Raw genomic sequence first — 26,589 nt, 5'->3', positions numbered from 1 at the left:
TCTGATCATACATTTCCAGCATCCTGCAATACTCCTCAAGAGTAAGAAATGACACTGCCCTTGAGTGATACATTAGTACACACAAGCAGCACAGCACAATCCCTGTTACTCAAAATACTGTTATTCGTGTACTACACAAATTTGGAAAAGGCACATGGCGGATAGGGGGACACACAAAAAATTTGCAATCTCAACCACTATGCCAGTAAAATAAGTGTCCTGCAAAGGCCACATTTGGGAGAGTCCCCAGCTACAGTCTGACCGTAATAGCAGATCACACAGAACACACATAATACTGATCCAGTGAGGAACCACCTATCTGGTGTGGACTTTCAGGTGAACGTATGTTGACACTACAAGTAAATCAAATTTAGAAGGACAAGATAATGCATATTTTTTAATATATATTCACTAGGAAAAATACTGCACAGTAACAAAAATCAGCACACAGAGAACCGGGCAGGACACAGTTTGGCTCTAATGTTATTTAACAGTAGAATTTATAGCTCAAAGGCATCAAAATCTCCAACTATTTCCGTATTTTCACATAATTTCAATCATGTACACAGAAAAGAGGACCTTCCTACTAACAGCTCTAAAAAAAGATTAAAACATATATATATATATCCAGCTAAAGCTGTTTCTAACATAAGAACCTGATGAATGGCACATTAAACCTTCTGAGATCCACATCTAAAAGCTAATTTTGTATTTGAAAACATAGTTAAGAATTCAAATAAAACATTAAAACAGACATCCTTATGAGTCATTCCTGTTTAATACAAATGCAAAAAAACCCTGAAAATGTAATACAGATGGAAGAACTGCATTTATCTTAACCTATGTGTCCCAACAGGAGTATCTGCAATCAGTTCTGCAAGGCTTTACTGCAGCAGTATCACTACTGTATTCTGACCTCTCAAATACTACTTTCTCTTTTTTATTTTTTATTTAATATATGAAAGCATGTTGGTAACAATGAAAAAACCACAAGCTATACAACTTTTAGTATAACAATTCATTTGAACTCATTACATAAATCACATTTTCTAAAGAACAAAAAATTTGCTGTAACTCATGATTTTTCTTCAACAATGGATACAAAAGAAGCATTAAAAAAAAATTGCATTAGTCACCTTATACTGCACTTCTGGATTACATACAGATCTCCGGGAAAATCAAGAACAAGAACCCTTCTGTCTAAACAGCTTACCATTCAAGAAGAAAATCATCCTTCATATTTTGCAAATTGGGAAACCCTTTAGCAATACTAAGGCAGATACAATCCCTTTACATTTGGAAAACAGGGAGGAAAAAAACCTACCAAACTTTGAAGGAAGTTCAAGGACAGTTTCTTGAAAGTGACTCTTCCTTCAGGGAGGCAGAAACAGAAGTTTTGCAGAATCCAACATACAATCCATAATACAGACATCAAATATGTACCCATCATATGTATTGGACTCGTGTGATCAAAACTTCCAGAAGGCAAATTAAGGGAGAAGGGAAAAGGGGAGGCAGGAAATAATACCCCAATAGCACAAAAAAGACTTCACATGTCTTATGGATACAATACAAAGTCTACACACATTTTGTTCAAGAAGGAAAGAATCTTCCATAGGTATAGGTGATACTGAGGTCAGTGTTATGCTAAAAAAGGTAACTTGACACTCATATACATGTAGAAAAATTCTAAGGCAGAACAATAACTGTTCCAGCAATATTGAAAAGTACCACAGATTTTTTTAGCCTTTAAAAAATTTACTACAAGAAAAAAGCCTAATAAAGTAATAAAAAACTCAAGTATGACACAGGTACGTTAGATACCCATCTGAAACTCCATTTCGCATTGTACATGCCATAGATAATAAAGGTCCTGCCAGAACCACCATCAAAGATAATAAAAGCCTCCCCAAACCATACCTGTTCTTGTAGTCTATAGCATTTGTGACACTGTGTAGCAGAACACAGTAACTTACTGATCAGTGCTACAATACCAGATTTTTTCTGTACACATATGCAACTTACACAGGTCTCATTATCTTGAATATGAATGTTAGAGATGGCACATACTTGGCTTTATAGAAGCTTCAAGTGATACACTTCTTTTTCAATCCCAAAATACTCATCTTACAGCTTAGCCTCCTTCCTAGTAGGCTTTCTAGGTTTAGAATGCTTTCTTGAGTTTTACACAGAAGGAAAAGAAGTTTCAGAACTGTTAACAGGGCACCACGAGTTAGTAAAGAACACGAAGATTACGGAGCCTACCTAATAAATCAGGGAATTCATTACACAGATCAGGATGTAAGGCTGAGTTATCCCAACTTCATGAGTGGCAGATATAAGACACTACTAAGAAGGTAAGTACAACTGTGCCTTTGCCTATTACAGCAATAAAGCTGTTTTCTCTTCAGCCATGAATCATCACAGAAAGAAAACAACTATTTGGCGCATTAGCTACTGTAGGGCTGGTGGTACCGCTTCACCAGGTAGAAATAATTGCTTCTGGGTACATGACCCACATCTCAGAGGATATGACCAGTTTCCGGCTGAGAGAATAAAATTAAAATCCCATCCCTTAACTTTTTCATTTGTTCCTATCTGGAAGAAAAATCTTATAAATTCTTCATGCACATTCCCTGGTCTGCATCTGCGCTGTTTCTAAGGGGAGTTTCCTTCAACATGGCTGACCCCCTGCTGAGGAAGCTTTAATAAGAGTACAAAACACCAACTACATTATTGAAAGCTTGGTTACCAATGAGTTATAAAGACCACACAATATATGCATAAACTTTGTACTGTCTATTATGTTCAACAAGCCACTTACTATGATGTATGAAAGCTTTTAACAGTGACTATCTAAATTTAGAACCCCACATGCTGAGTAAAAAAACTTACTCAAACTTTATAAGTTAAAACTTATATAAATATAATAACTTATGATTTGTTATTATGAGTTTTTAAAATTAAGGTTTTCTATCAATGGCTACACAAGATATAGCAACTACATGTGCCATTACCAAGACTGACAGGACCCAGTCGCAGTGTCTTTCATACCCAGTCGCAATGTCTTTCACACCCTTCACTCAGAAATAAATGGCTCTATGGTAATACATGGATGTGGGAATATATTATGTTTCCTTAAAGCAGCAGGAACAAAAGCTGTCCAGTTCTTCTGGCTTTGAAGATGAGTGAAGAAATTTGAAAATGTGAATCCTCCTAGATCAAAAATTACAAAAAATACAAAAAAGAAACCAAATAATTCTGTATTTTCAAGCAACAGGTTTTTAAAAGAATAGTGTTCTTGTTCTCTGGAAGGTCAAGGATGACACCAGGACTTCAGACTAACTGGTGCTGGACTCGGGTTTGCCACGACAGTGTTGAAGGAAAACAGAAAATTTAGAATGGTCTGATTGTTTGTGCAACAGGTACTTTGTGTACACTGAGAAGTTTTAGGCTGTAAGCAGAAAAGTACACAGGCATTCTTTCAACAAGGACACTCTGGAACAACACCTAAAAGGACAGTTAGTAAGAGTACTTTGAGGATGTTCTGTGCATATTGCCAGCTTGGCAAAGACGACTTAAGGTTGATGCATCCTTAACTGTACTACCATCATTACAATACCAAAAATCACACCCCTAGGTCAGAAACACCCTCACTCAGGTGAGAACCCCTCCTTTAAGCATGCATGATAGCAGATACAGTTGTGTAACCATATTGTAATTGTATGCAAATTACTAACCAAGCAGTGTAAAGGGGATGGGTTTGGAAACTTACACACCCTGCAGTTTTTCTGTATAAATGTATCATCGAATGTCCTTTACGGGGCAGGGGAGGTGGGGGCAGTGCTTGCATTGTGGACTAGCACCTAGCCCCCAGCTTTGTGGAAACCTGAAATGAATAAGAAATGTCTCCCCAAGTGTGTGAAAACTAACTTACTGCATACTGAGCCACGGGCAACATCTTTTAGTTTTTGTTAAAAATCTCGTTAGGTACTCGCCAGGGGCAAGTGCACCGAACAACAGTCCCGCGTTAACTTGCAGGTGTGGCCTTGACTTCCCCAAGCATTTCTTAGCCCAACGCGCTTTTATGGGAACTACCTTCTGGCACGTACAATCGTTCCAGCTCCCGCGCTAACTCTTCTCCCCTGCCACGACGCCGCTTCTGTTCCACTTTTCCCACCAGTACCTGCATTTGATACCGCTGCCCGGCTCCGCCTCCCACCCGTGCAGCGAAGCCAGGCTACCACTCCGTCTGACCCGGTTTTAGAACCGCACCGTTTCCTGCCTGAAAAACAAAATGGCCGCCTGCCCCGAACCTGTCCAGCAAGGCGGCCGCGCCGGCAGCAGCGCCCAGCGAATGGCTGCCGATTCGCACCGGCGGTAGCTCGCCGCTGCCCGCTCGGGGGCCGACAGTCACCGCAAGGGCCGGGCGCTACGCACGGCGCGCAGCCCAGCCCCGCGGCAGGCCCGGCCCGGCCCGGCCCGGCGCCCCCGCCGCGTACCGCTCGCCCCGCGCACCGCTCGCGTCCCGCCCCCTACGCCGGGCCGTGGCGGCCGCGGGGCGGAGCGGCGCCGGCACGCACCCCGTGACGCGCGGGCGGCTCCGCGCGTCCGCCGCGGCCGCTCAGGTAACGGGGCGCCCCGGGGGAGCCGGCACAGCGCCGCCGGCCAGGCGCACGGCCCCGCCCGTGCCCGCCGCTGCCCGCACAGACGCGGCGCCCCGCGGACGGGTGGCTGCGGGCCTGCCGCCCCGGCTGGGCGGTGTGCGCACGCGAGGCAGCGGCTTGGTGCGGGCCCGGCTCTGAGGGGCGCTCGCAGCCCTCGCGCTGCGCCGGGTGCCAGCGGCGCTGCCGGCGGCCCTGGCCCGGGGCGGAGGGTAGGCGGCCGCCGGCGAGACAGTGGTGGCTGAAGTAGCTTGTCGCCGCCGCCGGGGACTCGCCCTCCTGCGGTTACTTGTTGCCGAAGCGCCCGGGAGCCCGTTCGGGGAGCGGGGCTTCGCGCTGTCCTGCCCTGTGTGTGTCGCCGTCGAAAGCCTGGAGCGTGGTTTTCCCGTTCAGAGTAGCATCTGTGCCTAGCACAACCTTTTCACTGCATAAGCCTCTTTAAAATTAGTCTTGGGTGTTCGGATAAAATTCAGCTGCGTTTGGAGACGTGTGGGGCTAAGGTTCAGTTGGGAGTAACAATGTTCTGCTAATTGCCAGTATTTTGCTGTTATGGCCGTACTTTCCTTGATAGTGTTGGTTGTCTGCACACCATTAAACTTAATTCTCTTACTTAATGTCTTTTGCAAATGGTGGATATGTTTTCAGGCATTTTTGTTTTTTCCACTTAGCTGACACAATGACAGACTTTGACAAGGACCTCCGCCAGAGCATGGTTTCCCAGCTGCATGACTTCGCTGCTGTTGGCGATGTGGTCAAGCTGAAAGCATTGCTCAGTCGTTCCCCAACACTTATCAATGCAGCTGCAGATAACGGCTGGACAGCCCTGATGTATGGTGCCAGAAATGGACACCTTGAGGTTGTGCAGATTCTTCTAGAGAAAGGGTAAGCTGTTCCACAGATTGCATGAAAGAGCTCTAACCAGAATAATTTCCTGCCTGTTTCAGCTTGATCTCAGAAAAGTAAATTCACCTGACAGATAGTGTCAATATTTTCAGGGTTAAAACACAGAAAGATATACTCTTGTGTCTGTTTATAACTGGGTTCTGCTGCTGCATCATGCTTTCCATGTTTGCTAAGAAACTCTTCAGAAGTTATGAGCATCTTTGAAATATTCCTTTCATACGACTTTACGGATACATTGTCACTCCTCACAGAGACCAGCAGAATAGAAGAAATTTTGTATCCCATTCCAACCACTGTACTGAGTATAAATACAGTACATCTGATTGTTTCACTTAGCCTTATTCTCTAAACTTTATTTGTAATCCACTTGTATCCACATTACAGTGCAGAATGTTTGCTGATGTGCCGGCTGTTAAGTAGGACATGACAGGCACACCTTTACCAAAGTTACTGATTGATGAGCACTGGTGAGGCTGCACCTCAAATCCTGTGTTCAGTTTTGGGCCTCTCACTTCAGGAGAGCTGTAGAGGTGCTGGAGCATGTTCAGAGATGGGCAAAAAGCTGGTGAAGGGTCTGGAGAAAAAGTTTTATGAGGAGCAGCTGAGGGAACTGGGGTTGTTTAGTCTGGAGAAGAGGAGGCTGAGGGGGGCCCTTACTGCTCTCCATAACTCCCTGACAGGAGGCTGTAGGCAGATGGGGTTGGTCTCTTCTCCCAGGTAACTAGCAACAGGATGAGAGGAAACAGCCTCAGGTTGCACCAGGGGAGGTTTAGATTGGATATTAGGAAAAACTTCTTCACTGAAAGGGTGGTGAAGCACTGGAACAGGCTGCCCAGGGAGATGGTGGAATCACCATCCCTGGAGGCCTTTAAAAAAGGCGTAGATGTGGCGCTTAGGGATGTGGTTTAGTGATGGACTTGGCAGTTGGGGGTTAGCAGTTGGATTTGATCTCAGAGGTCTTTTCCGACCTAAATGATTCTATGAATTTCATTTGTCTTATTTTTTGGACAATTCACTTCCCCCTTCCTCCTTGAGCTGTCACATTTTCTTCAGTCAGCATGTCACCAAGCATGTTCATTGCTTGTCAGAAACTTGCTGTCATATTTTTTGTCTGTCTTCAAGACAACTGTTGTAGTCCTAGTTTTTCAAGGCACTGAGAAAAGCAAAGAATGCTTCAGTGTTCTCCTTGAGACCCCAAAGAAGATTTTTCCAAAGCCTAAACAAAGTCAGGATCCATATTTCAAATGGAAAACATTTCAGTATAAAAGATGAGTCAAGTGTTACAGTTCAACTGAGTTCTATATTAATCAAGCCCAGTTTGTTACTTTCTGCATTGCTAATTACAGAACCAAGCAGGCTGAGTGCATTCTGTGGTTATGAGTAACCTCAGGCACAGCATTCCAGAACCTCCAGTGAACATCCCACAAGTGGTTTAGTTTGTTTTTCAGTCCTACCTATGTGCTCTGCCCTCTCCTGGGACTCAGCATGGAGCATCAGATGAGCCATTGTTTCGCATTGTAGTCAGTCAGTGCATTCCAGCATGTAGAGTAGGATCTCTGTGTCAGATTTTGTGGGCTGAAATCATATGTGTATTGAGGAATCTTTTGAGATTTTGGGGAATTTACCTGTTCACTAAGTAAGATAACAGGCTTTTTTAAGTTATGTTTCGTGTAAAAAAAGAGTGACTATATGCTTGTAAACGCCCTTTTCAGGGTTGTTCTCTTAGGTAATTAGGTAAATCTCTTCAGGGATTGTATATATTAGGTAATCCTAATATATATAATTATCCTGAGGTGATACTGTGGCCTTGTTGGTCTCATTTTACTTTATGTTTGTCATAGTAATCATTTGGACAAATAAAATTGCTGGATACATAAGCGTCAATATCTATGAAGGTAATATTATGTAACATTCCAAAGACTAGTCCTGGAAAGCTAATCAATTTATATTCATCCATGTTTGAGACAAGCTACACGAAATGTTTGTAGGCTGGAGAAAAATGTCTTAGAGAAGAGTGAAGGCCACTGTTGTGGACACTGAACAGCAGCCTGATCACAGTCTGCATGTACCTGAGCAGGTAGAACAGGGAAGACAAAATCAGAATAAAATTCATGGCTGAGGTAGGAAATTAAGTAGGAAATTAGGCAAGATTTTGACTGAAGTAGACTTAATCTTTAAAGATAAATGGGCAACAGTATTTTCTTTAGCAACAAAAACTTGTAAGTTAAGTTTTGAATGCTTTTCTGAAATATACTTAAACTCTCTGAAAAACTACTGAGGTTAATATAAAAGCACAAGTCAGAGCAGTCTTGCCTGCAGTACAGTTAGCTACCTGTGTATCAGCAACATGAATATACTAGCATCTTCTGTTTTATAAACTGGTGAGTCTGGCCCCACATCTACTGTACAATTTGTAGTTTACAGTGAAATTTCTGTTTTACTTACCCACTTGAGTTAAAATTGACCCCCAAAAAAGTGCATTTTCACCTCCCAGTCAATCCCAATTTATTTCAGATATTTCTGTTGTTGTTTTATATTTAATTGTTGTTTAATATTTAAATATATATCATGAGGCAATATTTCCTCATCTGTGTCATCTTGCAACATTGCAGTAACAAAGGGATCCATACAGGGACCAGTGCTGCAGTTGTAAGGGTGCTACTTCTCTCACTAAGCAGAGGCTGCATTCTTGATTCTTACTCAGTGGTAAATATTTTATGTTAAATGTTTTGATGCTGCTTTCACTAGCTTCCAGAAGGTAATGCTAGTTAAATGTGGTGGGTTTTTTTGTTACTGGTTATTCAGAAGTTACCTGTAGCCTGGCTTTCAAAGTTATATCTGTAAATAAGCTTTTTTTTTTTTTTTTTTTTAATGTGGGATTTTAATTATTTCATTGCTGTTGTAGTACTGCATGAACCTTGTTAAGTGATAATCTAGAGTGCATCAACAAAAATATGGAATCTGGCCTTAGCAAAAGAAAATGAAGTATGATTACTTTTCAATACCATAATGCTAAGTATTTAGGCTAAACAGTGTCCCGGTAGAGACAGTGTCTAAAAGTTTTTGCACCTTAACAGTATTATGTGTGTATGCTGTGAGTAAGAATAACAGCATCAGGACTCTTCCTAAATGTATTTACCCTGATAACCACTGTTCCTTTCTGTTTCTGTAGGTGTGACATATCCATTATTAATAAATCAAGGCAGACAGCTCTGGACATTGCTAAATTTTGGGGATACAAGCACATAGCTAATCTGTTGGCTAATGTGAAGGGTGGGCAAAGCTCTGATTTTTTGTCAAATGAAGTGAAAGAATATGAAAATTATTTTGGCTTGACACTTCTGGACAGAAGGAGTGATAAAAGAACAGATTCCAAGTGGCTAAGCAAAAAACAAAGCCATCCAATGACCGTGTACATCCTTTTCTCAAATCTAAGTCCTTTGGTTACTTGGAATGGAGGAGCAGAGAGCTCCCAGCCAGAGATAAAGCTCTGCAGGCTGTACCACAAGGATGTGGAGCAGTGCATGAATCAATCTGAAGAAGGCACCTTGATTTTTCTTGGAGTTGAACTTCAGGTCCACATGAACCTGCTGGCTGCTTACAATGGAAGAGTTGTACAAGAAGGTGAAGAGGATGGCTTAGTTGCTTGGTTTGCTCTTAGCATAGATTCTGTGTCTGCTGAGAAAATTAAACAGAAGCATAAGGACTGTTACTTTCTTGACCCACCAATGCCAGCACTACTGCAGCTACCTGAAAAAGAAGCTGGTAAGATGCATAAAATGCAGCAGTTATCAAATGTGTAATCAGAAAGATATGCTTTGGGATTCACTGACATGTAATGCAAGGACAAACCACTGCTAAGGAGTCGGGTATTTTCAGTGGATTTACAAGTATTTTTATTTTAAAAGCTTGTCAGTGGTTTTGTGAAGAATTTTGCATGTAAGAACACATGCAGTTGCAAAGGGCAAACATCTGAAATGGTAATTATTAGACTGCAAAATCTATTGATCATCATGGTTTTCTAAATAATACTATTTAAATATTAATTGATATGCATTAATGTTCCAAAATGAACAAAAAAAAATATTACTGAGTTTTCATTACAAGAAATTAAACTAAGTCCATAATAAGAATGTGTTGGATACTTATCTGAGAAGGAAACAGTGTGAGCAAGCTTTCTAAAGTCAGGATCCCAAAGTGAATGAATGTCTTTATGGTCATGGTGTTAGCAACTGCTGTTGTAACACTTTTGCTTTTACAGAAAGATAAAGAGCAAGCTTAACTTGCGCTTGGAAGTTTAAATGGAGTCATAAAGGTGTGATATATAATCTGGCACTTTGTCCAGACAAAGTAACTTTAGTGAGAAACAGGAGATACTGATCCAGACAAATTTGTTTCTGAACGCGTAAATTGGTCTGTAGCTGTACAGTACTGTGTTCTGTTGTACGTGCTGTGCTACGAAGAAGATCTGAACAACTCACATTGCTCAACTTCTCTTGTAGATTACAGTTCAGCCATAGTCTTACTTGTATGTTAAACTTTATTAGTTGCTTTTTCTACTGTTAAAAGCTTACATGTGTTAGTATTTGATTTTGTGTATTTGCAATGTATTCTTTTAAAGGGGTAGTAGCCCAGGCTAGATCTGTTCTAGCATGGCACATCCACTACCGATTCTGCCCAACATGTGGGAGTGCAACCAAGATTGAAGAAGGGGGTTACAAGAAAACTTGCTTAAAAGAAGATTGTCCCAGTCTCCAGGGTGTTCACAACACATCATATCCAAGAGTTGGTGAGAATATTGTAGGGTAAACTTGATAAAAAGTGGCTTGCTTATACTGTTATATACATGTAAATCAGTCTTTTTAGTTATTCCAGCTGCTTGGTTCTGATCCAGCTTTTACATACTTGTCTTTCCCCAGAGTATGTGTGTCTTAGCTCTGGTTAGGACTGAGCATTTGAGGTTTCTCTTTTTTGCAGTAATATGTAACAAAGTCACTGTGACAATACCAATCTTTATTGCAATGGACCAATATCAATTAGAAGTTCCAACAACATAAATGAGATACTAACAATACCACCACACACCTCCTGCATATTGTTCTCTTATCTTCTGCAAGCTGTCAGAGCTTGAAATAGCTTGGCCCTGTATCAAATTTCTGATGCAGTGCTCATTTTCCTGTAGGGCCGCTTTGATTGGCTGTCTTCACTGGCTTTCACTATTTGTTGTCAGACACTAACTGCCAGGCCTATTTCTACTCAGAATACAAGCTTGTACAGACAGGTTTATATAGCTCCTTTTGTTCACGTGTTGTAAAGGAAGTGTATTACGTTATTGATGGGGAAACAAGGAAGGGGGAGAAAAAAACTTACCCTTTTTTCCTGGACCATTTGGTGACTCTTTGATCACCTTTTCTTCCCCTTCCCTGTCCTCTCTTCTGCAGTTGTATTTCTGGAGGTCGTATTGTGTTGTGGTTTTGAATTTCCTGTTCTTTTACATGCTGTAGATACATCTTTGTAGTAATCAAAGCAATTCTGCCAAATTCTTCTGTCTTATGGACTATAGTGAAATTTGCTAAACTACTAGTGGCCGTTTCTTTATAGTCTGGAACACAACAAACAGAGAAGGAATGGGATTAGATAGGAAAAACTGATGAATCTGCATTTACTACTGATGCCTTTTTCTGAAGAAAGTTTACAGACGGCAACACTGCATGTTCTACACTGTATGTACAAATGTGGCAGATATCTTTGAGCAGGACAACAATCTTTGAAGTTGTTTATAGCGGTGGCTGAATCAAGTCTTTTCACTTAGAGAAAATGCAGGTGTTTTAGACAAAAAAAACTCATGAAAAACAATAGCAAGAGAAAAAATATGTAAAGGCAGAGGCAGATTTAAAAAATTAATAAAAAAATGTTGAGATACTCAAGAGCTAGGTAATGATAAAAAAGGGGGAAAGATCGTAGATTAACAGTGTGCAGAAAGCCATGACAAAAAGAATTATGTGAGTAGGAGGAAATACTGAGCAAGAGGGAAAAAGTTACATAAAATGACCAGAGGTGAGAAGGTAGATAAAAGTGCAACATCATATCAGAGATAGATAGCAAACGGTCATCAAAGTCAGAAGTGGAAAATTCAGTCAATAGTTAGATTGTGACTAGAGTATTTGGCTTTTTGCTACTTCAGTCATAAAATACATTGTTCAGACCTGTGTGTGTAGAGGAAGTGATGGTAAATTGGTTTTGCTGCAGAAATTATTGCTGTCTGCTGGATGCATAGGTAGGTTAGTATTGATACTCTTAACAGCTCTGATGGTCTTAACCAATTGTGTGCTGTGGTTGCAGGTAATTTATGTCCTGCATTTCAAGCCTTGGCTAGTAAACTGCTTCTGTGTTGTGTCCTGGTTTCAGCTGGGATAAAGTTAATTTTCTTCTTAGTAGCTTGTGGTTTGGTTTTAGTATAAGAATAATGATAACACAGAGATATTTTAGTTGTTAAGTAGTGCTTACTCTAAGTCAAGCGCTTTTCAGTTTCCCATGCTGTGCCAGTGGACGGGTGCACAAGACGCTGGGAGGGAGCAGAGCCAGGACAGCTGACCCCACCTGGCCCAGGGGATATCCCATACCACAGAATGTCATACTCTGTGTATGAACTGGGGGTAGTTGGCCAGGAGCTGCTGATCACTGCTCAGGGGTATCAGTCAGTGGGTAGCGAGCAGTTGCACTGTGAATCACTTGGGTTTGTTTTCCTTTGGATTTTATTCCTCTCGCTCTCCTCTTCATTACAATTACTATTATTATTCTGATTCCCGCGTTCCCACCAGAAGGGTGGGAGGGAGGGGAAATCAGTGAGCTAGCTGCCACATGATACTAAGTTGCTGGCTGGAGTTAAACCACCACAGTTGCAAAACAAAATAAACAGATACCCTGCAGGGAAAAAAGCCCAAAGTGAAATAAAATAGCAACTTGCTCTGGGCACTTACACAATGCTGATTTCATCACTTAAAGGTATCTTGCTTGTATTTACATGCATTGGTATCAAATAGGCTGAAATTTATTACTGTTTTTAGTCTTTCGGATGTGGAAATATATTCCATTCATGTCTCTTACAGATCCTGTTGTGATAATGCAAGTCATCCATCCAGATGGAAACCACTGCCTTTTAGGTAGGCAGAAGAGGTTTCCCCCAGGAATGTTTACCTGTCTTGCTGGATTTGTAGAACCGGGTGAGTAATCTAATCTTCCCTTACCAAATGGTCTTTCTCAATTATCAGTATTATACACTGAAAATAATATAGAAATATGTTTAGTGTTATGATAAATAAACGTCTTTGCTTCCTGTTAGGGAAGTTGTTATAATAAATATGCCTGTCCTGTACTTTCCAGCAGCTAATTTATAAAAATGGATAAAAAGCAACTTAAGTAAATATAATTTTAACATAGTTTTGTCATCATGCACTCTTAAATCACCTATTTAAGTGAAAAAATATTTTAAAACACATATAAGGTCCCTTCTGTGATGATGCTTAGCATGGAACTTCAGCCATAGGAAAAATAACAGTTAAAGTATAACTTAGGCTTAACTTTACATTAACTTTATGCTTACGTGTCTAGGGCCTGAATGATTATGTGGAAGGTAAGCAGAAATTAGATCATTTAGAAAGAAAAGTAAAAGAGATATTTTGCTAGCGGTGTTCAGCAATAATGGTTGGAATTAGTTACAATTATTGGTAGTTGCAGAACTATCTGTGAAACATTCTTGTATTGGGTATACATCTTAACCACTAGTGAAATTATAGTATATAACTACATTCGGTAACTGTGGTGAAATACCATGACAGCATGAATAAATTTATTCAGGTATCATTTGAAAGACTTCAAGATGTTTATTTCTTCACTCTTTCTTCTGCCATCCTTACTACTTTCTGATACTGAATTCAAGTACATAAACTGAAATTTATAAGTCCTTTATTTTATCATCAGCTTCTAATCAGCTGAACGTAGCTGAACTAAAACTTCTGTCTGATGCATGGACTGTCTGCTTTAATGAACCTGTAATCAGTGGTTACAACCCAGTACAAGCATGCATATGGAAGCCTATAACCATCAACAGTCTATGTATACATCTAGCAGTTTTCTATTAATGTGGAAGTAAAGCTTTTCATTGCAGTTTAAGTTTGGAGAATTGTCTGTATGTATTAAGACAATGAAGAATGAGTCAGGCAAAGTGAATAATACAGTGCAGAAATGGGTGCAAGTCTTCCTAAGTGTCCATTTTCTTACTATTGTAATTTTAAATACTGATTTTCAAATTGTGTTACATGCTGTTACAACCATACTGAAAATGACACAATGCTATTTATAAATTAACAGATCAGCACTTCAAAAGTAGTTAAAGGAACAATGAATGTATTTCCTACCCAATTTTTGACGTTTTAGGTGTGGTAATAATAATCTGCATCTATGATAAATTATCAATTCAGGAAGTATTATGATGGAGAAAAAAATATTATACTTTATTTTCAAAGTTCCATTTTGCTTTGGCTTTTTTTACTTTGTTAGACTTCTGTATTTTGTGCTTAAGATCTATGCCCTGATCTGTGAACTAGATCTCTATAGGTAATTGTCTTGGGCAGTTTCACATCTTTTGAGTCATTTCAAAGCACAGGATGTAATCATTGCTTGGAGTATTTTCATCAGCTGCTTGTTCTTTGCCCTTTTTGATTAGGTGAAACAATAGAAGATGCTGTTCGAAGAGAAGTAGAAGAGGAGGCTGGAGTCAAAGTTGGCCATGTTCGGTATGTCTCTTGTCAGCCTTGGCCAATGCCCTCCTCCCTGATGATTGGCTGCTTAGCTGTTGCAGTGTCTACAGAAATTAAAGTTGACAAGAATGAAATAGAGGATGCCCGCTGGTTCACTAAAGAACAGGTAAAGTTCAATGTAATTTCCTTCTTGTATTGATTATTCTGTGACTGTATTGGTTCTGGCATACAATAGATACTTGCTTTTTTCAGCAAGTTGACCATGTATACTCTCCATTTTATCATACTAAAATTGTGTTATATTTTAATTGTAGATTACTCACAACCAGAGAAAGGCAGATACTCATGGTAATTTCTGAGTCACTTTCAAGCCCATTTTTTGACATTTTTTCAAGTTAGCCCTTCACCTTTTCCTTTTGACAAATATCCTTGTTACTGTTATTTTAACCCATTTCCTTAGCAAGTCTGTGCTTTTCATTTTGGCAGAAGTAGTATTTGGTAGAACTCATAGTCTGAGTTTCTCCAGACAACCATGCTAACAAATTTCCTGGGAGAAGGGAGGTTTAGTTAAAAACTCTGGGAATTCAGTGATTTCAACATTTTTGTTTCCATGCAGTACAGTATTAATACTGTGGCACTGAATGCAGTTCACTATGCATTTATAGGAAATTCTACACTTGCCTTTCCTCACTATTTAAAAAAAGTCAAATAAAAGAGGAAAAAAACACTTTAACAGAGAGATTGAAGTTCACGACTGAAAAAAGGAAAGATTGCTTACACAACATAGTCTTCCCAGGTTTTTCCACAGGCTACTTAGAGCTACACTTCTAGTAACACTGTACTGCTGCCTAGCAATTGTGAGTGTTTTGACTCTGTAAGTCAACCTGAAGGCAAGGTTAGTCACCTACAATCTCAGTGTAATCCCGGCAACACTGAGAGCGTTATTTTAAATGAATCTCAGTTCTGAATACAGCTAGTCGCATACAGGTTGGTCTAGAGTTGGAAATAAATATACTTCAGAAATGGACTAAACTAAAAGTGTACTCCCACGTTGCTTGCAGCTGCTTCAGAAAACCAGTAAAACACATGCAACACGGAAGCAAATGTGTTAAATGCGGGGAATTGGGGGGGAAGCAGTTTATGGAACAGTGTAGGGCACCATCTGGTGGTCATTGCCTTAAAGAGGCCACACAAAACCCTTGAATACATTAACAGGTGGTCTCCACAGTTTTATTAAAAGGGAAAGTAGTCCTTGGGGCACATTGGAGCTCAAAAATGTCAGAATTCACACAGAATCTTGTGTGGTTTTTTCTCTGCGTCTGTCTTGCAAAATCTGATAGTGGCTTTTTAGTAGCTACAGTAATTTTAGGATTATCATAGTAAGATAATTTCTGCATCAATGCAATGTTAGATTCCATATAGTTTACAATATTAAGGTCTAAAGAAAAAAATCTGTTTATTGCAGGTCGTGGAAAGTCTCATTAAAGGAAACAAGCGTGTGTTCTTTGTACCACCACGTCAAGCTATTGCACACCAGTTGATAAAACATTGGATTGGAATGAATGCTAATCTTTAGTTCAAATAATAGATTTCTTTAAATTGTTACTTCTTCTTGAGAATGCTAAATTAGGAATAAATTATAAAGAATTGTTTATCTAGTAAATGTGGAGTCACATGAATTTTTGAGCTTTTGGTTTGAACCTTTGGTGCCTGAGCTAAACTACACAAACATTTGTAGATTTGTTTCAGATCTGAGTTAGAGCTGGACAACAACCCAGTGATTATCCCAAACAAGAAAGAAGCAAATTGGTAAAATTGGTACCTTGTTGTGCACAAACTTCTTTTTTGTTTTAGAATCAATTTATTATCCTTTTGCTGTTATGCTCTTAATGTTTGATTTGGTCTTTCCTGTCCCCCACTGGAAGGAATTGCAGCATTACTAAGAGGCCTAACCTTGACTGCTGTTTGAACTCTGTATCTACATCCTCTGATTTTGTCTTAATTGTTTCTTTCTCATTTTTTTTCCTGTCTCCATTTTTTAAATTCTGCCTAGTATAAAAATACTCAGTGCTGAAAGTCTTATCAACAACAGTTATTTTTACGCTAATAGCATACTTAAGTGGTGACTATGTAGTATTTCTATCTTTTACATGAATAGCCCTCTAAGCAGAGTATTTATTTCTCCAGTCTGATTTGGCCTGCGCTTACACAATTGTACATCAGCCTTAATTTAAAGGTGTAACATAATACTCTGTCTGTGAAAAAGGTATTGGAGAACCATCCCTGAATGCCTAAATAGTAGATATTTTTATAAGATAATAAATGACTCTAGGCAGTGAGTTATTTCATTCTCTGATAATTAGAAATGGAACTGTAAAGTAATGAAGGAGAAAAGTAGATCAATTAAACATGACATAATATCTCAAAACATGTACAGAGTTCTTTTATGAAAATGGACACACTAAGATTGTTAATTTATTGCTATTAATTATATAAGATAAAAACAAAATTATTATTATGATTATTGCTATTAATAGTTTTACAGTTGAAAGAGATGTCTTAACCCCAGTTGTAAGGCTGGGAAAGCCATATATGAATTAAAGTACTTACTTATATATGTTTAATGATGCAGTTCAGATTTGTGCCTTAATTTACTGTGTTATTGAAATAAACGTTAACTTAGGTTTTTTTCAAAATGGAAGGTTATAAAAATGTACTGGGTTTATCATTAATGTCATTATGTAATGGTTCAGTAGTCTGTGATTTTGCAGTCATTGCAGTGATATAAAAAGAAATGCATATGACCTAAAGACAATGATCGTCATAAGTGTTAACCTGTTACCATATGGTGATTTGTTTGTTCAGAGTAATTACAATATATTTTTAATCAGTGAATGATAGCAGATTTGTTTCAAAATTCTCTGCAAACTCGAATCAATAAAAATGTTTTACGAATCCTGATAGTTCTTTTTTTTTTTTTTTTTTACGTCCAGTGTGTGTTTATTTTAAGGCAGTGCGTATCAAACTTTAAAGCAAGAAGCATTTCTGACAGACTTGGAACAGCTGACAAATCATTACATTGCTTCATTCTCTCCCATGTTTCAGCTATACCTACAAATTAATAAAATCAGGGTATCTGTTGAGCCATCTGAAAATGAGAAGGAGGGAGGACTACATGTTATCAGTGTAAGTAATCTTTTAAAAAATATTGTGAGACAGAAGGAAGCCTGGCTGCAGGTTGTTCACACAAGTAAAGGAGAAACATCGGATAGTATGCAAACAGTGGTGGTGGATAAGCAATGGAAAGAATTTTTGAGTAGTACTATGATGATTACACATTAAGAAAGATGAACAATGAAGAAATAAAAAGCAGATAGAAGGGAGGTGAAGCAAAGAGCAAATATAGGTAGCATGATAAATAATTTGTCACGATGAGGTAACTAAAAATACATGTGTAAGACCCATCCTATTACTAGTTTTTCATGTAGGAAATTATGTTGGATTGCTATAGGGGTGGCTTTGTAACTGTGAAACTCAGAAGAAAGTATCCATAACAAACACTGATGTTAAGAATCTTTTTTTTTTTTTTTAATTGAGAATGTGTATAAACAATCTATATCTGCAATTATAATACTAATAAATAATTTGAGAAATTTCATTTTACTGCATGAAACAAGCAGAAAGGGAGTATATGAAAAAGAAAATTCAATAATCTTGTCAGTTTGAGAGTGATATTTTAATGATTTTCAGTTCTAACATCTTCTGGTGTTGCAACAATTTTAAATACACACACATTTTCAAAAGCTATACCAACAGTCCTTTTTAAGCTTTCTTTTCTTTTTTCCCTCCCCAGCAGATGAACCATTCACGAAGAAGGTGAAAATACCCCTTGTTTAAGGAAACAAATTTGATAATTTAATTTTTTTTATTTAAACTCTTCCTGGCTTTTTATTGCTTAATTTGATGTGTTTGTAGGTCTTAGGATTGAGTTTTGGTTTGAAGATGTCTGTGTATAGAAGCTTGCTAGAAGATAGTTATTGTTTGCAGATTACTTATTTAAGAGGCAATTTAAGAGGCCAATGCTGTAGGTTTTTAGCAATTAGAGCAATTTAGAGAAGTGCCAAATTAAATTTAGCAACAATTAAACACAGAGTGTAGTGGTTCTGCCTGGAATATGGTCAGGGCAAAACCTCCATAAGGTTTGAGTTGCTTGGCTTATCCAAAAGAATGCAACTTTGCAAGCAGGCAATTTCTTGCCACTAAGTTAATGCAGTACATTAAGAAAATAGTTTTGCTTAAACCACTAAAGATAGAAAGGTTCTGTTCACTGTTTGTAATAATGATCTCACTGTCATCTTTGTTTCTTCTGCAATGGCACCAGAGCAAAAAGAGTTACTCATTACAGAGTACTCATTACAAAGCAGAAAATTCTGGAGATGCCTTTTCTCCCAGTTTGCATGTACACTACGGAGAATTAACTTGTATTCAATATATAATTTGTAAATATTCTGTATTTTATGTGTTTTTGAAATTATAATAATTTACAAATAATAGAAATATAATTTAATAATGGGGAAAAATAGATTATGGGTTTATGTTTAAATAAAACAAAATTGATACTACTAACCAAGCTATAGGTTCATGTGATGTAATGGCATCTTATGTAAGCTCATGTAACTACAATACCAATTCTGAAATTTTTACAAACTTTGCATTGGTCCCTATAAGAATACTTCTTTTATACTATGTGTAAACATGTGAAAAATAAAGTAATTCCAATGTTGATAATTATAGCATGAACATTATATTTTGTGGTTTGTATAGGAATATTGTCACATTATTATCTTGGATTCTACAACATGTGAAGGAAAAAGGAGTGGATGTCAGTGGGCTCATTAAAGGTAGACCAGTCGTGATGCTTCATGGAATTAAATATACTAATCAGATTCTGAGCTTAGGAGACAGAAATAGAAAAGGAAGTGGAGCAAGACAGAGAACAACATTGCTCCCTCTTTTATCTTTAATTTGAATTAAGTAATCTGATTGATTTAAGGCTTTTCACACAAAGCTGACATTTTGTAAAGCGCCAGTAAATTGAGTTATTTTTTTTACATGCTTTAGTTGTTAATAATTCAATAACTAGTAGTCCTTTATTGCTTCAGTGGTTGGAAGGATATTTGTATACAGCATATCTTTGCTGACTGGGGTTGACAGTAGAGAAGTGGGTAAGTCCAACGGAAAAAAAAATTTGAACTTGTTATCCTATTAAGCCTTAGCAAGGCAAGGCAGCCAGCCCCTCCTTCATGAGCTTAGGAAAGCAAACTATTCACAGAGAGTCAATAATAGCAAGCGTCTGAGGAAAATGAATATTGGTGCATAGTAACAGTAAGTGTAAACTTCTTTTAATTTTAAGTGACACCCTGTCAGTTAGTAGATAGTAATTGCTGTAGCTCATCATAGATTTTATAAAATGGGATTTCAGCAGGTGTTTTACATAGTACATAACACTATGTAAAGAATTTCAGTTGTAGCTCAGTATATGGTTTAGTTTTGTGAATAAATACAAATGATAGTTTCCTAAATAGAAGGGATTGTTCAGGTAGGTTTTTGATTGTAAATAGGAATATTTTCCTAAATGATAGGGATTTCTAAAATAGCTTTTTGATTCCCAAGATTGTATGTGTCATCTTACTTTTAGCATATAGAGACTAAAAGTATAGCAGCATGCAATTTTAGAAGTGAAGGCGCACCTGAATGAACTTTAGTTTAATTGTATTGTCTTTCTGCAACTAGTATTTAAGATGTGGAGTGTGAGGAAGACTACAGGATTATTGATCAAGAAGCAATATTACATACTGTTGAGCAGAGAAGCTTACGAACTTACAAGTTTGCAGAGCTTAAGTAAGCCTGGATAGGAGTTTTTTCCTCCTACCATTTCATCATCCTGCAAACTAAACTCTCTTTGGTAAAGTACTTTCTTATTTCTGTTGAAGGAGAGAAACATTCTGACACTGGCACTCTCCCAGTTCAGTGAAGAAATGCAGAGCTTTTCTCAACACACCTGCTAAAACTAAACAAGAGCCTATGAAATTTTAAACATCCCATTTTTATCATTCTAAACCCAAATTACTCCTACTTTTTGCAGTCTTCTGGAGAAAGTGACCCTGGAAACTGCATCATCGGAAAAGATATCCAAGTTTCCCAACAAGCTAGGATAGGGGTGGGTTTTTGCCCTTACTGCATTCTGTGAGATATGAAAGATTTTTCTCACTGAACTGTAATTTCTATTTTGTAGTCACAGACATTCTCTAAAAAGCTACCTCATTTTCTTTGAAAATCTTTATAGTGTACAACTGTTGTGCAGGTTTCTATTGATGAGCTGAGTTTCAAGTATAATCAAAGATTTTGGATTTACATTGTTTCTGTTATGATGGATGGACAATTCTGAAGCTCAAAGAAGTTGAATAATTTGACTTGAAGAATTGTAGTACTTCATTGACAGTAATATATATAGACTATATATATATAAAATATATATTTATATATATATAAAAATATATAGTTTATATATATATATAAAAACTATAGAAATTATTTTTCATTACTGGAAATGATTGTATGTTATAGTGAGATTTCTACTAAGTAAATGACCAATTGCCACATCACATCTGAAAGGTATTTCACTTGCCTGCTGTCGTGTTTGATACTGACAAAGCATGAATTACATGCCAACACAGAAACAAAAGCAACTAAAATCCAAGATAGCACACTAAATACTGGAATGACAAATTTACAAGAAAAGGGCTAATCCATCTAACACTCATATTAGCAGTTTTTCCTTTGGTCTCTAAAACAGGAATAGCAGAAGTTCAACGATGGAAACAGAAATGGCTGTTCCTAGGATTTTTTTTAATATGTATTTTCAGAAATTTTTCTGGAAGACAAAGTGACTTTTATCCAGTATAATAGATGTAGTCCATAATAAAATATGTTGTCTATGTCAGATTTTTAAAATGCTTTTACATAGACGACAACAAATACATGAACATCTATTGCATTAAACTGATAACACTGGAAAAATCTGATCAGTAAGTTGAAATACTCATTATATAGTAATTGTGTTAAAATCGTCATGTGATCTGTGTATGGTCCATTTACAGCACAGTGGCTACCTACTCATTCTCCATTTTGTTGCAGTGGAATACTGTATATCTTTAAATGAAGGTAGAGGTAAATAGTGCTGATGCGGAAATGAAATATCTCCAAATTATCAAATAAATGCTTTACCTTTATTAATGCATAATTTCTTCTTGTTGTAGCAAGAGCTCAACATAATTAAACAGCATGTTTAACTTAGTAAGTAGGCAGAAGCTTTATTAAAAAAGTAAGTGTTAAATGTGGCTTTGCAGAGTTTAAGAACTGAATGCTGGACCTAGAACTTGACTTCTCCCTAAAAAGGCAGAAATGCTTGTGCATGTACGACCCATGATAGCTGAACTATTTTTTACTAAGGATTTGCTGGCACTTGCATTCTCAGTTCTCAGTTAAAATAATCTTGAAAACATTTGGCTGACTCCTACTTTATTAGCCTTCTTTTAAAACTAAAGTGAAGAGCACCTTGCCTGCAGGGAGGTATGTTTAACTTAATGGTGACAACAGTGTGCCCACTATTCCTTTGAAAAAGATAGGTCAAAACCCATTTAACACTTTGTCTGGTATCACTTCTTGCTTATAGAAGAGTCCAAAATAATGCAAAATCTTATTACATGGGGTTTGGATTTCCTGAATGTGCTCATTTTAGACACAAGTGACATTCTAGTTGCTTAGACAGTAATCTTCCTTGACTATCAGAACTGCAGATATATTATTGACTAGTGTTGCTGTTTCATGATCTGAAAAAGCAAGGCTCTGATTTGGTGTGCTCATTAAAAGTCCCACAGCACATTTTGTGAAATAAAATGGTTGATCACTGGATCCTAGTACAATACCTGCTGCAGATTAATTTCACTTACCCATGCTTTTCTAAGTTTTTAATTTGGATGTGATATTCTCGTAGCTAATTGGATACTGCTAGATAGGTACTGAGTCTCATTTGAATGGAATGCTTTAATTTGTTTTGTAAAATGCTTTAGGGTCCTGTTACAGCCCCTGTAAATGGCTGCCTGCTTCCCTTGTTCTAGACATTTTGCAAACATTGGTGCTTGTGTTTTTTTAAAGACCATTCTTTTCTGGAAAATATATAGATGAAACTACAAACAAATGGAAGTAAGATTCACACCAGCTGAGGCAAAGAGTAACAAACACTACTAAGACTGGCATTTTTTATAACATTGCTTTTCTGGCATGTGTTTGGTGTAGAATACATTCTCTGGCGACAGTACAGTGAAAATGGGTGTTCAGAAATTATTCAAATAAGGTAATAGTAGGGGCTTGATAAAGAGATTTGGAGCATCTTTGTAGAAAAAAAGGCATAGCCAGAAGGTATGTGAATAAGAAGTGAGGTAAATAAGAGGTAAATCAATGATGACCCCTTTTTGCTTGCTCTCTGTGGAACTACTAGGCTCTCATTCACAACTCATTCTAATGACATTATCTCTGTTAGGAGTAAATTATCTGTGGGGCATCTGCCTCAATGTGTAAAAGCTAACATAGGTAATATGCCACAAAACACAATCAATAAGGAGAGTAAAAAAAAATTCACAAGGAAAAATCAAGCTTTAAGAATACTCTTAGAGGAGAGGAACTAAGCAGTGAGAGACTAGGCCAAATGTAGTTGGTAACGAGGAACAAAGTCAGAGCAAAGATTAGTATGGAATGGATGAATACAGAGAAATAGAAGAAGAAACACAATGAAACTCAATGAGAACAAAATCCAGTATAGTTAAGGTTACGTAAGGCAATGAGGACAAAAAGTAGGATTTTGTATCCAGAGGAAGGTAATCAGAAGGGTTTGATGCATTTGAAATTCAGAAAGAAAGAGCAGTAGAAGGGTCTTGTTTCAGAAAGGATTGTTTTGGTATTCTGTGACATCATTCTTCTACAGTCTGTGAACAGTATAGGATTTAGTGGGGAAGTATACAGTGAGCTGCCGCCAAATATATTTATAGCCATGCCTTCTACAACATAAGATACTGAAATTATAAGAAAGAGACTGACTGAAAGGGCAATTAATATTATCCTGAAAAAAACATTAAATATTTTGCAAATGTATTGTGTCGCTACAGCATTCTGATTCAACATTGTTAAATATTTTCTCCATATTTTCCTTTCCTTTTTTCAGTTTGTCTTTTCTGCCAGTGTCTCATCATTACTGTGTAAGTTCACTGAACATGCTTGTTTAGAAAACTGAACTCATGTTTTCACATAAAATATCCATTATATAAATATATAAAAGTGAAGTAAAGTAACTCCTGTATTTTCAATTTTACCTGCAACAAGCATTTTTAAGACAACTTTTCCTGCCTAACAAGATGATCCCAGAGGCATATGTTACAAAAATATTTGATTGCCTTTATTATCACAAAGCTTGTCATCACTTGCATTATAAAGAAATTCTATTACAGATGTTATTCACAGTGAAAATTAACAAATTCTAGACAGAGCTTTAACTACATTTATGATGGAGAGTGATTTTTCACTCAAAATTAAGAAGTTACTATTCTGAGCTACCCAAGCACTGCTGCTTGTAGTAAGAATAACCTGTCATGTAGAGCATTGTCGGCGAATGTTGGCTTCCGTCCAGTGAACTGCTGAGTGTCTCTGTTCTTATCTAAGCTAATTGGACTAGTGTTCATCCAGTGTCCAGCAGTGGACAGAACAGTCCCTAATGCAGGGTCTTACCCTGCAGTCCTGATGCATACATCTAATCCTTGCTCAAGTCAATGTGTCTACTCGTGACTAGGGTTGAAGGTGATGAAATTCCTAATCCTGTGAGAGTATCTCATTGGTAGGACCAACAAAGCAAGAATACACTGAGAAAATGCAAGGAAAAAAGGCATAGAAAAGATGAGTGAAAAGGAAAGAAATGGTGCCTCTTTTGATGTGATAAAGCTTACAGGAGAAAGCATAAATTAACATACGGAAATCAAGTAAAGACAACAAAAATACTGTAAGAGTGATAGTAAGTGGAGTTGCATCCCGCTGGTAGTCGATTACAAGTGGAGTTCCCCAGGGCTCAGTACTGGGGCCAGTTCTGTTTAATATGTCTTTATTGATGATCTGGATGAGGGGATCAAGTGCACCCTCAGTGAGTTTGCTGATCACACCAAGCTGGGAGGTGAGTGGATCTGCCTGAGGGCAGGAGGCTCTGCAGAGGGACCTGGGCAGGCTGGAGCGATGGGCCCAGGCCAGTGGTGTGAGGTTCAGCAGGGCTCAGTGCCGGGTCCTGCCCGTGGGTCACACCAGCCCCACGCAGCGCTACAGGCTGGGGCAGAGCGGCTGGAAAGGGCCTGGTGGGAAAGGGCCTGGGGGTGCTGGGTGACGGCCGGCTGGGCAGGAGCCAGCAGTGTGCCCAGGGGGCCCAGGCGGCCAGCAGCACCCTGGCTTGTATCAGACACAGTGTGGCCAGCAGGACCAAGGCAGTGATCACCCCCCTGTACTGGGCACTGGTGAGGCCGCACCTCAAACCCTGTGTTCAGTTTCGGGCCCTTCACTACAAGGTGAAGGATCTGGAGCACAAGTCTTATGAGGAGCAGCTGAGGAAACTGGAGTTCTTCAGTCTGGAGAAGAGGAGGCTCAGGGGGGCCCTTACTGCTCTCCACAACTCCCTGACAGGAGGCTGTAGGCAGATGGGGTTGGTCTCTTCTCCCAGGTAACTAGCAACAGGATGAGAGGAAAGAGCCTCAAGTTGCACCAGGGGAGGTTTAGATTGGATATTAGGAAAAACTTCTTCACTGAAAGGGTGGTGAAGCACTGGAACAGGCTGCCCAGGTGGAATCACCATTCTTGGAGGCCTTTAAAAAAGCTGTAAATGCGATGCTTAGGGATGTGGTTTAGTGATGGACTTGGCAGCTGGGATGTAAGAGTTGGTCTTGATCTCAAAGGTCTTTTTCAACCTAAATGATTCTATGATTTGAATCATAAAGGTTCTTTCCAATGTTTACTTGATAATTACTTGAAGACACCAATAATTTAACACACTGGATGTATGATTATTTTAAAAAATTTTGAACATAAACAGCTTAATCATTCTGTTCACTTAGGTCTTTACATCTCAATTTTGACAAGCAAAATCTGTAATCTTACTGGTATGAGCAAATTTAACCTCTGGCTATCTCTACTGATGATTTCACACTGGTGCTCAAATTACTCAGTTTTAGAAGATGCTAGATCATCTTCCATAATCCTGGCATGCAGAGAACCAACACTATCTACCTTCAGTACTTTCAGACTGTACTATGCCACTAAATGTTATTTGAATAGTAGTAGAACTAGTGACCTCCTCAGACCTAGAATTTATTCTGCAAAGTTTTATGATGTTTTGCCATGACAAAACCTGGCAAAACGTACAACTATGAGGAGAAACTTAAATGAATATGATTTTCATTTGTATTAAAACACAATACTTTCTATCTCCTTTATTATTCCAGCATCCTTCTTAGCAGTGTTTCCTCTTTTCTTTTTGGTATTGTTCAATGTTCTTTCACTTTTCTACTCCTCCATCCATCTTGAACCACGCTAACCTTATCTCCAAAGTCAACATAATTCAAATCCACTGCTAAGCGATTATACTTGTGGCTATTATTCTTCCCTAAAAGAAGGCCTTAAACACTTCATATACTAAATCTATTCCTGGCCTGTAAGGTGCGTTCAGCATTCAGTAAAATACAGATTTTCATTAAAGAGTAAACTGTAATGCATACAGATGTACAATTAATAGCCAAAGGTAAAGAGAGGCTAGAGTAAAACAGGCAGCTATTCTTGGTCTGCATATAATTTTAACAGCATTTTAGCAATGAAGCTTAGCAATCACATTTCCTATATCAAGATTAACCATTTCATTACTGACCATAGGCCAGGGAAAAAGTCATGAAAGTTAAATTCTTGGGGAGCATCAAAAGATCCAGAAGGGGAAGGGGAAGGGGAAGAAATTGAGTGTGTAGCATCTTTGTTAGGTTGAACTGAGGTAGTTCCTAGAAGTAAAAATGTTTTTGCAATTAGAACTTAATGAAATAGAACTGAAATTTCAAGTATCACAGTCAGATTATGGAGCTCTGTTAGACTGTTGTTCTTACTGTCATAAATATATGCACCATTCTGCAGAT

At 38.3% G+C, this 26,589-nt stretch overlaps 2 protein-coding genes and 1 long non-coding RNA gene across 5 annotated transcripts in view; 2 read left to right on the top strand and 1 right to left on the bottom strand.

The window, feature by feature from the left end:
* The first annotated feature begins 298 nt into the window (after positions 1 to 298).
* NUDT12 (nudix hydrolase 12) lies at positions 299 to 17,287 on the top strand. Of its 3 annotated transcripts, XM_080371358.1 has the most exons (7): positions 299 to 4,628; positions 5,333 to 5,546; positions 8,740 to 9,332; positions 10,189 to 10,356; positions 12,677 to 12,790; positions 14,293 to 14,492; positions 15,792 to 17,287. In XM_080371358.1, exons 2-7 carry the CDS (start codon positions 5,341 to 5,343, stop codon positions 15,900 to 15,902), a joined length of 1,392 nt encoding a protein of 463 aa, XP_080227484.1. In that variant the 5' UTR covers positions 299 to 4,628; positions 5,333 to 5,340; the 3' UTR covers positions 15,903 to 17,287. The 3 variants fall into 3 exon arrangements, with proteins under 3 accessions (XP_080227484.1, XP_080227483.1, XP_080227482.1); XM_080371357.1 differs by lacking the exon at positions 299 to 4,628 and having other exon boundaries at positions 4,890 to 5,546; positions 16,065 to 17,287; XM_080371356.1 differs by lacking the exon at positions 299 to 4,628 and having other exon boundaries at positions 4,892 to 5,546.
* A 91-nt stretch (positions 17,288 to 17,378) lies between these two features.
* LOC308056270 (uncharacterized protein) overlaps positions 17,379 to 26,589 on the top strand; it is a 70,661-nt gene continuing 61,450 nt past the window's right edge. The window contains exon 1 of the mRNA XM_080371355.1: positions 17,379 to 19,711. The gene's annotated coding sequence lies outside the window, so the exon portion shown is untranslated. The remainder of the gene's footprint in view (positions 19,712 to 26,589) is intronic.
* LOC308056273 lies at positions 19,924 to 26,583 on the bottom strand. Its single transcript, XR_013924762.1, has 2 exons — positions 20,910 to 26,583; positions 19,924 to 20,841 (listed from the first exon to the last, which is right to left on the bottom strand). It is a non-coding gene; the product is annotated as an uncharacterized lncRNA (long non-coding RNA).

Source organism: Falco punctatus, assembly GCF_963210335.1.
Source record: "Falco punctatus genome assembly, chromosome: Z".
Classification (NCBI taxonomy): domain Eukaryota; kingdom Metazoa; phylum Chordata; class Aves; order Falconiformes; family Falconidae; genus Falco; species Falco punctatus.
The sequence above is the reverse complement of the archived record's forward strand: the minus strand, read 5'-3'. Positions and strand labels throughout refer to the sequence as shown.